The sequence below is a fragment of the Balaenoptera borealis genome, assembly GCF_965194805.1.
Source record: "Balaenoptera borealis genome assembly, chromosome: 11".
NCBI classification, from domain to species: Eukaryota; Metazoa; Chordata; class Mammalia; order Artiodactyla; family Balaenopteridae; genus Balaenoptera; species Balaenoptera borealis.
Window position 1 is genome coordinate 53,412,825 of NC_138868.1, and position 12,362 is coordinate 53,425,186.

General features: G+C 38.4%; 1 protein-coding gene across 4 annotated transcripts in view; it reads left to right on the forward strand.

Annotated features, from left to right (window-relative positions):
- Positions 1-12,362, forward strand: part of POLD3 (DNA polymerase delta 3, accessory subunit) — a 48,079-nt gene that overhangs the window by 14,127 nt on the left and 21,590 nt on the right. For all 4 annotated transcript variants that reach the window (XR_014231752.1, XM_082343186.1, XM_082343184.1 and 1 more), the window contains exons 3-5: positions 2,421-2,523; positions 7,017-7,056; positions 8,276-8,408. Coding sequence is in view for 3 of the 4 variants with exons in the window: in XM_082343184.1 (XP_082199310.1) it covers positions 2,421-2,523; positions 7,017-7,056; positions 8,276-8,408 (276 nt within the window). In the remaining variant the exon portion in view is untranslated. The remainder of the gene's footprint in view (positions 1-2,420; positions 2,524-7,016; positions 7,057-8,275; positions 8,409-12,362) is intronic.

Here is a 12,362-nt window from a genome sequence, read left to right on the forward strand (position 1 = left end):
TGACAACTTTGTTCTTTGAGTTGCTTAATCCAGTCATCCTTGATTTCTTTTTCTCTCATACCCCACAGTCAGTCCATCAGCAAATCCTGTTGTTTCTCCCTTTAAGGTGTCCCCAGAATTCATCCACTGATTACTGGCTCCATTGCTACCACTATAGTCTGAGCCACCATCATCTCTAGCCTAGATGATTGCAGTAGCCTTGTAAGTGGTCTCCCTGCTTCCTTCCTTGCCCCTTAACAATATATTCTCCACACAGCAGTCAGGAATCCTCCTAAAAGGTGAGATCATGTTGTTTCTGTTCTAAACCTTCTGAGGACTTCCTTCCTACATAGAGCCACAAAGCCCTGCATGTCTGGTGCTTGGCTCTCTTCTTCCCTTCTTCCTTATTCAGCACACTCACCTCTTTTCCGTTCCTTGCACCTTGCTTACATTCTTGCCTCAGAACCTTTGGATTTGCTGTACTTTCTGCCTGGAACATTCTTCCCTGAGATATTCACATTGGTGGCTCTGTAATTTCCTGCAGGGAAGGAGTCCTTCCCTAATCATCTTATATAAAATAGCAAAACTTCTCAGGCACTCTCTATTCTCCTAATCTTTTTTCCCCCCATAGATTTACTACCATCTGACATATATTTACTTGTTTGTTTATTGTATCTCTCTTTTCTGCAGTGCAAACTCTGAATGTGTAGAAACTTTGATTGCTTTGTTCTCTGCTCTATCCCCAAGGCATAGAGCATGAAGTAGCCACTCATTAAGGTTTTGTTGACCGAATGACTTGATTTGCATTTTTAAAACTTCACCTTGGCAGCCTTGTGGATAATGAAAGGGAAGGTGGTGTGAGGAAGGCATTGACACTTGGAATTGAAATAGTCCAGCCAAGAGATTTGGAGGGGATGGAGTCAAGAATTACTTGGGATGGAAAACTGACAAGATTTGGCAACTCACCAGACTGGGAAAAGTGAGGGATAACAACTCCCAGATTTCTGGCTTGGGTGGTTTGAGCAGATGATGTTGTTGGGAATGAATGAAGCCATGGGGATGAATGAAATGGATCAAGGAGAAGATTTAGTAAGGTGACCAGTCATCCTGGTGTGCCCTGGACTGTTGGTTTTAGAACTAAAAGTCCATGTCAGGAAACCCCTCCGATCCAGGCAAACCCGGATCATTGGTCACTCTAATATATATAGAGAAAAGATAGCTGAAGACAACCCCAGCAGTACAGAAAAGGAGTCGGTAGTCAGGTCTGTGCAGGAAATGGATCAGAGGCAGTTAGAGAGGTGGCAGGAGACTCAGTGAGGCATTGGATCAAGGAAGCTAAGAGAGTAGTCAACAGTCTAGGTTGAGTTTCCCTTATTCTTGCCAGAAGTATGACATGTCATAGAGGCTCGGTAAATGTTTCTTGAAATAAACGACACAAGTGATGTCTCCTGGTTGATGTTTTTGTTAAGCTGTAAGTTATTGGGGGGAATCAGCTTCTGATACTAAGTGGATCATAAGGATAAAAATGAATTTAGGGAATGTTATAAAAGCAACATTATTGAGTGTTTGGCAGTCTCGGGTTAATGAATACTGGACAGTGTGAGTAAGCTGTTACATTTGCAGTGTTGAAACAGCATTGATTCTGAATGATCATAAAATTGGAACTTCAGAGCTGTGCACTTACGGTCATCTACATAGTGGTTCTTAATGTTCTGGAGTAAGCCTTTTGCAAATCTGTTGAAAACCTTGAACCATCTCTACCCTCTCCCCTCTTTCCCTGCAAAAAAACACCTACATTTTGCTTACAGTTTTGAGGGATGGAGGCTTATGTTCTTTTTTTCTTTCTTTCTTTTTTCTTTTCTTTTTGGCTGTGCCGCGGGGCATGTGGGATCTTAGTTCCCCGACCAGGGATCAAACCTGCACCCCCTGCATTGGAAGCGCGAAGTCTTAACCCCTGGACCGCCATGGAAGTCCGGGATGGAGGGTTATGGATGGCCACAGGAATCCCAGATTAACAGAGAATTGCCAATCTTGTACAGCCCTCCCAAATTATACCTCAGGATAGAAAGAGGCCTAGAAAAACTAATTAATTTATCCAGGATCAAATGGCTAGATAGTGACTGACTAAACTTATCCTTGATTGATTATTCTGTCCATTATATGTCTTTGCCTCTTTTAGTGCAGGCTCAGTCCCACTTGACCAATTATTAGATTTCTTTTATTTCAGTTGCTTGGTCACTGTGCCAGCTCAATACAAGTTGACCCCAACCCCTATGTTCCATTCATCTTTTTTAACTCTCTGTCCATGGACAGAGCCAAAATATTCTGTAGAATATTTGATGGACTGTCAGATTTAATATATCTAACTTTTAAGTCATGGATTAAGAGTTGATGAGGTAAACTTTTACTAATGACTTACTTGTGCCTTTTGTTTGTAACAGGATGCTGTATGATTATGTTGAAAGGAAGCGAAAGGAAAATTCAGGAGCCCAACTGCATGTCACTTATTTAGTGTCTGGCAGTCTCATTCAGAATGGACATTCCGTAAGTTCTCAGAATCTTATTATGAGTTTAAATGTGTTTGAGCTATGAATAGTGTTATATAACGCAACACAGGGCAAAAACAACAAGATTCAGTATTATGGAAATTTTAAAAAGCTACTTGAAGATGGTGATTATTTTGGATTTTTAGACTAAACCTAAAACTCTTGAGAAGTTTGGGTAATATCTCGGCTGTGATACAGAGACTCATTATTGTGCAATTTTCCTAGGCAACAAGACATTCGGAACTGCTTCTCTTATTCCTCTTTCTTCCTTTTGAAGGTATATTGGGGGCAATGGTGGTTAATTTTCAGCCCGTTCAAATGTCAAGCCACAAACTCAGGTGTCAGCAAGTACAATTTTTTTTTTTTTAAGTGAACTTGATTTTAATCTGAGCTTTTGTCCCAGAAGCTCTGCTAAGATAACTCCATTCCTTCTCCCGTACCAGACTGATCTTTGGAACTTTGATAATTCCTCCTCTTTTGCTTCCTCCCCAAACTGAGGCACACCTCCTCTGTTCTTACTTCCCAAACTTCTTACCTGAAGGTTCTTTTGCTCCCATACCACCAGCCCTAGAGAATTTAGCCCAAGGATCAAGACTCCTTCTCAGAGATCCACTGATACCTGTTTTCCTCTTCCCTTTTGACTTTCCCTAAGATTCATAAATTCAGAAGCCAGATTTATCAAAATACTGACTGTATTTGTCTTGTATCAATAGAGTCCCAAGCATGTGAGATTCAAAACTGGAATGGCGATTTAGTAATTTACAAGGAGAAACAAAACTGCTAGGGGTATCAGATCCTTATATTCCCTGACTAGCATATTCTGTTCTTGTTGGTAAGCTGTTTGGCAAGCCAGATGTTAATTAAGATATTTGCAAGTGTAGATGGAATCAGATGTCATTATATATCTGAAACCAGATTAAGCAGACCTGATTCATTTGCTCTCAGAAATAAACCTGACCAGAATCCTCTCCCTGTATGGCCCTTGAATGGATTCTGCCAAAGTCTGCATCTGAATGCCTTCTTTTGTTTCCAGGGTTAATCAGCTCCCTTCTGTCTCTTTCTTGAGTTTAGTCAAAGCCTTCCATTTAGTCATAGTCAATTCTTTACCTGGGACTCACTGTGTACCTTTAAAGCAGTGGTTTCTATTCTTTTTTTGGTCACTGATTCCTTGAGAATCTGAAAGAAAAATGCATATGTTGACATATTCATGAAATTTTCAGTGTTCACAGATCTTTTGAACAAGGGTCCAAGGTTAAGAATTTATGTTTTAAGATAAAAGTGGTAGATTTTTATTCTAACCCATATGACAGAGGTTCTTAATTTCAGATTCTTGGATGGTCTTTAGGATTCAAGGGATTCTTGGGTGAACCCTTGAAAGTACATTCAAATTGTGTTCCTCATTGCATTTTTTTGAGACCATTTTTCAAAATGATGTGTAACCCATGATCAATTAAAAACTTCTGTGCTGTGGTTTGCTTGTATAAAGCCTTCTGTTTCTAAGTTTAAGAGGGCATTTAAATTCTGCCCACCTTTTTTTTTTTGCCCACCTTTTTTTTTTTTTTTTTTTTTTAAATGAGCAAGAACGCCTTTAACATAAGCCTTCACTTAGAATGCCAGGTGTCAGACTCTCTAACTTGGAGAAGGACGGTGGACTATTTTATGGGGCCTTAGCAGGAGGGAGTACGCAGAAGTCCAGCTAGCTTCACGGCTGGTTGGTCAAAGATGGTTCTCTGAAGAAGGGGAATTGTTCTTGTGGATTAGCAGCTATTGGGCAATTTGGATTTTTTTTTTTTTAATTTTTATTTTATTTATTTATTTTTGGCTGTGTTGGGTCTTCGTTTCTATGCGAGGGCTTTCTCTAGTTGCGGCGAGCGGGGGCCACTCTTCATCACGGTGTGCAGGCCTCTCACTATCGCGGCCTCTCTTGTTGCGGAGCACAGGCTCCAGACGCGCAGGCTCAGTAGCTATGGCTCACGGGCCCAGTTACTCCGTGGCATGTGGGATCGTCCCAGACCAGGGACCGAACCCGTGTACCCTGCATTGACAGGCAGATTCTCAACCACTGCACCACCAGGGAAGCCCTGCCCACCTTTTTTTAAAGCAGCAGAACGCTTTATCAAATGAAATCTTGGAATCCTAAAATATAAAATATATTAAGAGTAGGGTTCCTGTGGTTGAAGTGGTTGTGAGAATTTTAGAGCCCTGTGGAACCCTGTAGAATTAATTACTGACCAAGTGTGGATGCTTATCCATGCTTTTTTCTTTTAAGAGAGCCAAGCTAAGAAAAGGCAGATTATTAAGCATAATGTCAGGTTTTGTTCTTATTCTTTCTCATTTCTTTTTTAAGTTTTAAGTGTTTCTAGAAAGAAAAAAAGATACATAGGCTTTGTATGGGTTTTTAAACATACGAATAATTTCTGTTTTTCTAATGATCATTATTGTAAAAAATGCTTGATAATACATAGAAAGTAAAAGCCTCCTTCTAATCTCATCCTGGAGAGTCTTCCAGAGAATTATTGAAAATTTCAAGGAAATGTTTGGTTGATTCTTTTTGTGATATTAGAGGTTATTAGCTTGATCCATTCTTTATTAGGTCCCCCATTAGCTTTTCATCTAATGATTTTAGCTGAGATTGATTTTTATCATTGCCTAGATCATTAATTCACTAGGAGTTACAAAATAGTGATGTTCTAATTCTGTCATTCCTTCTGGATTTATTGGCTGGAATGTTTCTATAAAGAAGAACTTCCTCTCATCAACTAGCTATGTTTTCCCTTTTTCTTTAACTGATAAAAAGCTCAAGGGGATTGCCCCCAGCCAGGCTCTGGGTTTATGGATTCTGAACTCAACTCCTGTGTCCCCCTTAATAGGATCCCCCTGAACCAGAGCTCTACTCTGGTCTACGTTGTTTTAGCACTGGCATTTCCACTGCGTTGTTTTTATGCATTTCTTATATCCCCTAAGGCAGCATTTAGTCACACTGAACTGTCTGGGCTGCGATATTTTCTCCTGAGGGTACCAATTATTGTTTTTAGGGCTCCTATTACATAGGTTTGAGTGATTAGTTCCTAACGCTCTTTTTCTCATAAGCTCTGTAATTTTTATTGTACAATTTTGCAGAACATGACATTTTTAAGAATGCTTTTTTTAAGAGAAAATGCATTATGAAGACACGCTAAATTCCCAGTTCAAATTTACAATTATATTTTTTAAAAACTTACTTGATTTTATATTGTTCTTTTTTCTTATGTTGTGAATTTTGGTTGTTCCTAACATTAAAATAAATATTTATTTGCTTTAGCCAAATATATGTGATTTAGAAAAGCAAAACCAACAATTTTACTAACCATATGATGACTGAAAACAGTTTAAGGTCTCTAAGTTATCCCGAGCATCACTCTGTTGCAGTTATGGAAATGTTTCTCGTTCCTTATTACAGCCACATGATCCTACATTGATAGATATACCTTAGTTTATTCAGCAGTCCCTTATTGATAGTTATTTGAGTTATTTACCATCTTTGGCTATTACATATAGTGCTGCAGTGAATAGCTCAGTGTATATGTGTTTTGTATATTTTTGCCAGTGTGTTTTAGGGTTACGTCCCTAGAAGTAGGATATATATAAACTTTGTTGGGTATTGCCAAATACCTCTCCATTTTTCATTCCTACCAGCAATGTAGGAGAGCATCTGTTTCTACACAGCACATGTGGTCCTGTTTCAGGGTCCTCTGCATTTCTCTTCTGTGAACTGTTTCTTCATACCTCTTGCCGATTTTCAAAAGGATAGTTAGTCTTTGTTTTCTCTATTTTAGGAGCTATATATTAACCCTTTGTGATGTAAGTTGCAGATATTTTTCCCACTTTATCATTTGTCTTTTTACATTGCTTAAAGTTTTTTTTTTTATCATCCAAAAATGATTTTTAGTTTTTATGGATTATTTCAGTTACTTCTGGATTTTGAATTATAGTCAAGAAACTTTTCCTCATTCTCAGGTTATATTAGTTTATAGAAGAATTCACCCATATTTTCTTTCTGTGCATATTTTATATATATATATATATATATATATATATATATATGTTTCTTTACATTTAGATCTCTGATCCATTTAGAATTTATTTTTTTTGTATGGTGTGAGAGATCCAATTTTTATCTGGTTCCATATGATTATACAGTAATTCTCATTACATTACTTAGTAAAAAGTCCTCTTTTCCTCACACTATTTTGAGCTGCTGTGTTTTTTTGAGTTTTGGGGGTTTTTTTTGGTACTGATATCTACACTCTCTCACTTTCCTTAACCTGATTGAGAAGTTTCAAAGTAAGCAAGTTAAAAATGAGGCTGACTTTATTAAACTGTAACATACATTTTCAGGGGTACCTAATGTTGCTAATTTCACATCCAAGTGCAAATGAATTTTTGGCAAGGAAACGTTAAAATTGCAAGTTGTACTATTTTAAATACCAATGAAGTGTTATTTTGTTACAGTGCCACAAGGTTGCAGTAGTGAGAGAAGATAAATTGGAAGGTAAGTATTTTAGCGATTTAGCAAGTTTTTTCCTCTTATGGCATCAGTGTCATTAACATCTCATATATATTTAGCTGTTTTACTGGAGAGCCATGTATTCTTTTTATTAGTAATTTCTGAAACATGTTGAAAGATGATACTACACTAATTTCCCATTTTTAAGGCCAATGGCTGCTGACATTTATAAAGCGCTTTTATCACGGGGTTCAAAACCGTGACAGACGTATAAAACTATTATGAATACCATATGGAACACCTCATCAGCTGCCAGAAGACAGTGGTCTCTATTGTGTTGTATTCCATAACAGTTTTTTTAGGAAGAAAATTAAAGAATGCTTTTCTGAAGTCAGAAAAACTTAGTATAACTTCTAAATTAAATTTGTCTACCCATTTCAAGACTATTAATGCTACTGTTCTATTTTTTAATACCCAATTCAAAGGAATTTTGTAACAGTCAGCCACACGATCTTGGATTATGTCTCAAGACAAAACCTGCACTGTTGTACTTTGTATATTAAGATGCCTACCAGTGGAGTTGTTTTCTTATAAATTAACTTTGAGGTATTCAAGATGGTGGAAATGTCCAGTATTTTCTTTCTGAATTCCCACAGTGGTAGATTTATTCATTCAGTAGATACATAGTGAGTATCTACTCTGTGTCAAGCTCTGTGCTAGGCACTAGAGACTTGGAACAAGTTAGGCATGGTTCCTTCCTTCATGGAACCTAAAATTTGTTCTTGTGATGTTCTTTTGTGTATTTCCTTTGCAGACTTATCTGGTTAGTAGTATTTTTGTTATATAGAGTTTCTTTTTGTAAACTAAAATTGAATTATATAAGCGAGACTTCTCAGAAATTACTTATTCTTCAGTTGCTATGTTTATATGCTAGAGTATAAGATTCTTCCCTGACTGAGGGGGAAAAAAAAACCACATCATAGTATCATCAGTTATTCATTAATATTTACTGAGTGTCCACTGGATGAGTGATACCTTCACAGTACTGTATTTAGAACTGACTCACCACCACCTACCTTTCTTAATGTCCTTGTCACAGACAGAAGAGTTGATATTATACTGTATATAAGACTGTTTGGCCTTTTAGAGCTTTTTGGACCACCACAGATTACAAATGGTTTTAATGCAGAAGGGTTTCTTGTTAAACTCCCCACATGTTATGAAGTTTGTGTATTAACAGACTGCTTTTCCTGTTGACTTGTAGCAGTGAAGTCCAAGCTAGCTGTGACTGCCAGTGTACATGTGTACAGCATCCAGAAAGCCATGCTAAAGGACAGTGGGCCTCTGTTCAATACCGACTATGACATCCTTAAAAGCAACTTGCAGAACTGCAGCAAGTGAGCTCCTTAATGTTTCTTGTGGGCTTCTTTACAAATTGATTTTGTAAGATGTTTACACAGTGGCTGCGTCTTAAGAGTGAACGCCAAGTCTAGTAAAACCCCATTTATCTTGCAGTAAGACACATGCCTGGTTTTATTAGTACATCATAAGGTGAAAAATAGCAGCCACAACCCATACTGAAAACCTCAGTAGACTCCCCATAAATCTATTTCTCATGTATTTATCCTGTCATTACTACCAGAAATGTTGTTTGTTGGGCCCCCTCATTACTCCTTTACCCCAGTCTCTGCTTGTCTAAATCCTACCCATCTGTCAAGAACCAGTTCAAATGTTATCCTTCAAAAAACTATTCCTAATTTAATATTCCTCTACCTTCCATCCAAAATCAGTTGATCTTCCACAGCCAGGATCAGATCTTGTTCATCTTTTGTATCTTTCACAGCACAGGGAGGAGGTGGACTATATTGCACATGGGTTTTGGAAATTGATTACCATGGGCTTGATTTTTGGCTTTGTTGCTCATGGCCCAGTAGCTTTGGACAAGTTACTTAAACTCTTTTGAGCTTTGGTCAAATGCCTACTTTGTGAGGTTGTATGGATGGTTCAGGCCAGATCCTCAGACATATAGTGAACACCTACTACTTTGATAGGTACTAAGCAGGATAATTTGAATTAATTCAACAAAGACTTGATGAGTACGTGTGACATGCCACATACTATAGAGTGAATAAGGCCCAGTACCTGCTTATGGAACTGATGATCCTATGGGAGGCAATTACAGTATAGTGTGACAGTGCTACAATATGAATAAGAGTGTGGGAGGATGTTGGGGGACACTCATCACCCCCTTTTTGGTTGGGGTGTAGTGAGGAGGCAAGACAGAGATGGCTTCTTGAAGGGTACGGCATTGAAGTTGAGGCCTGAAGGCCTAGTAGAAGCAGCCAGTCAGAGGGAAGTGGGAGAGTAAGGACAAGGCTGAGAGAACACGTGGTGCTTGTGCAGAACCACAGTAGTTTTCTATGGTTGTAAATTAGAGTGAGAGGCTGGAAATAATGATACAAGGAGTCAGACTGTATGCTTGACTACTAGGATAAGGAGTTTAGGCTTTATTCCAAGGGCACAGGGGAGCCACTGAAGATTTTGCAGCAGATGATTGAAATGATCAGAATTGCATCATAAAAATATCACTCTGACTGTGATGGTGAAAATGGATCTGAAGGGAGTAATCTGAAGGCAAGGCCATCAGGAAGGATAAATGTTGCAGTGATTCAGGGTGGAGATGACAGTTATTTGAAGTATAGTAGTGGTGTTGGAAATGGAGAGGTACAGAGGTTAAAGAGTCATACCATCAAAACCTGGATGGTGTGGTAGTGGTTAGGGACCAGGAGAGTGTGTATGGTGGGGATGGGGGTGGGGTTCATGGTGTTAAGGATGATGGCCATGCTTCTGGCTTGAATTGCTGGATGGATAATGGTACCATCACTAAGAAGAGGAATATATGAGGAGGAGCAGGCTTTGGGAGAAGGGAAAAATGATGAATTGGCTTTGGACATGTTGCGTTTTAGTACCCTGTCGGGAGTCCAAGTGGAGGTGTCCTTTGCAATAGATAGGGGAGTCTAGAGCTAAGGAGAGAAATCTGAGGGTAAAGATAGAGATTTTGGAATCAGAGAAAATAGATAATTAATTGGGCTACAGCAGTAGATACAGTCATGCAGAGAGAATGCATAGACTGAAGGGCAGAAAGTTATTAAACTCCAGCCACAATTACTAGCTGTGTAACCCCTTGGGCAAATTATTTAACCTCTCTGCTTGAGTTTCCTCATCAGTGAAATGTAACTAATAAAATTAGTATCAGCCTCAGGGTTGTAGAGGATTAAGTGAATTAATATATGTAAAGCACTTAGAGCAATGCTTGGCACACAGTAAGCACTATTTAAGTGACAGCTGTTTTTTAAGGGGTGGGCAGAAAAGAGGGACCTAAGAGGGAGCAGCCAGAGGTAAGAGGAAAATCATGAGAGTGTCTGGAGTTCTAAAAACTAAGAAGAGAGTTTCAAGAAGGAGGGACTGGTTGACAATATCAAACCTTTCTGAGAAGCTGAGTAAAACAGGAACTGAAAAGTGATGGCCTTGGTAAGAGCAGTTTCAGTGGAGCAACCAGTTTCTGGTCAGCTGGGTAGATAGGGATATAAGGAAGTGAGACAGCAGATAGGGACAACTTTCCAGGAAATTTGACAGTAAGATGGAGGAAAAAGAGAGGTAACCTGCTACAGAGGAATTGAGGCTCAGGGAGGATATATACATTTTTAAAGTTGAGAATGCCTTGAACTTGTATTATTAGGAAAGAGCTATAAAAAGAAGAAATGGTTGAAGATACTGGGGGGGGATGGGATAACTGATAAAGTTGGGTCCTTGAGGAGAAATAGATATAGGATTGCCAAAAATAATTTCTGTAAGTTCCATGAGCATAGGGATCATGTCTATTTTGTTAACCAGTGTATACCCAAAATGGTGCCTGGCAAATGGTAAGCATTCAGTAAATAATTGTTGAGTGAATTAATGGTAGACATTGGTTCTTTTTTTTTCTTCAGCTCAAAACCTTGAGTATAATAGGCATACAAATATTTATTAGATAAATAATGAATATACAGCTAAAGAGTAATTTATGTCTGGTGTCTTTTAGGGAAGGATTATAAGAAAACATTAATACCCAGATATGTTTTTGTAAGTTGTATTATTAGATTTCAAAAATAATCTGTATTAAAATCTAGTTGTGGTTTGTCAAACTCTAAAAATCAATTCTGTTATATCTAGTTAGTAAGCAAACAAGAATAAAAGTGACTCAAAAGTCCAAAATGAAATTTGCATAGGGACCGCTAAAATAAACATGGCAAGTAGAAATGTGATAGTAGGAAGCACTTTAATGAAACTTTAAATACTTAAAGTATCCTCAGTAGAAATGTGAGGAATTTATCTCCAGTAAAGAAGTTTGTATTTGGTCCTGAGAATCATGGGCCAACTGAGACCTGACACATTGTTTCATGTGTTTTAAGAAGTGTTGTGACAGGAAGAAAGTTGAAATTTTAGATTGAGCAGATTCTTCTCTCTTCGGACATGTTCCCAGCCTAACCTGGTCTCTTCCTCATTGCCAATTCCTGGTTCTGACCCTAAGGTGTGGAATGTAGACCGAATGGAGAAAGAGTTGTCTCGGGGCCAACTTTAGATGTTGACAATGAAATAAAACATTGCTCTCTTTCCTTGTACATGGAGGCACTGCAGGGCCAGAGAGGAAGAGTGGTGAGTGAAAGGAAATGATTTCCGTCTGTTCTTAACTCTGATGCACAAAATATTTGTGTTAATATGGGGTTTTCTATGTGGACTGTAATAAATCAGTGGAAGGTTTTTGGAACTGTGGACTCTAGCTCAGGGCTGTTCAGCCTAAAGTTACTTCAGAAATTAAGTGATATTATCAGGGATTTTTTATCTTAGGCCAGTTAATCTCAGAGTTGTGCCTGGTTGATCTGTAAGATAATTGCTATCACCACATAGTTTCTTAACCTCCATCTTCTCCCACCCCAAGTCGAGATGATACACTAAAGAAAGGAGAGAAGCCAGAAGCCTCACTTTCAGTGACTTAAATAATCTTTCTTTCAACCTGTATTTCTCTGTGCCAGGTCTTGTACTGGGTGCCTGAAATACAAAAGATGAATAATATACTTACCTTCAAGGAGCTCTTACCTACCCTCAATAAGCAAAAGACTGAGGGAAATAGAATGTTCTTCTTTCTTAGGAAACGTTGGAAACTTTGCTTTAAGTACAACTGTTTGACAAGGCTGGATCAGTTACCCATTCACAATGTAGGACATTCCATTATGGATCTTTGTGAAACAGGCACATCTACAATGATTAGAGAAGAAGAGATGAATGTTCCCTTTAATACGTCATGCATATTG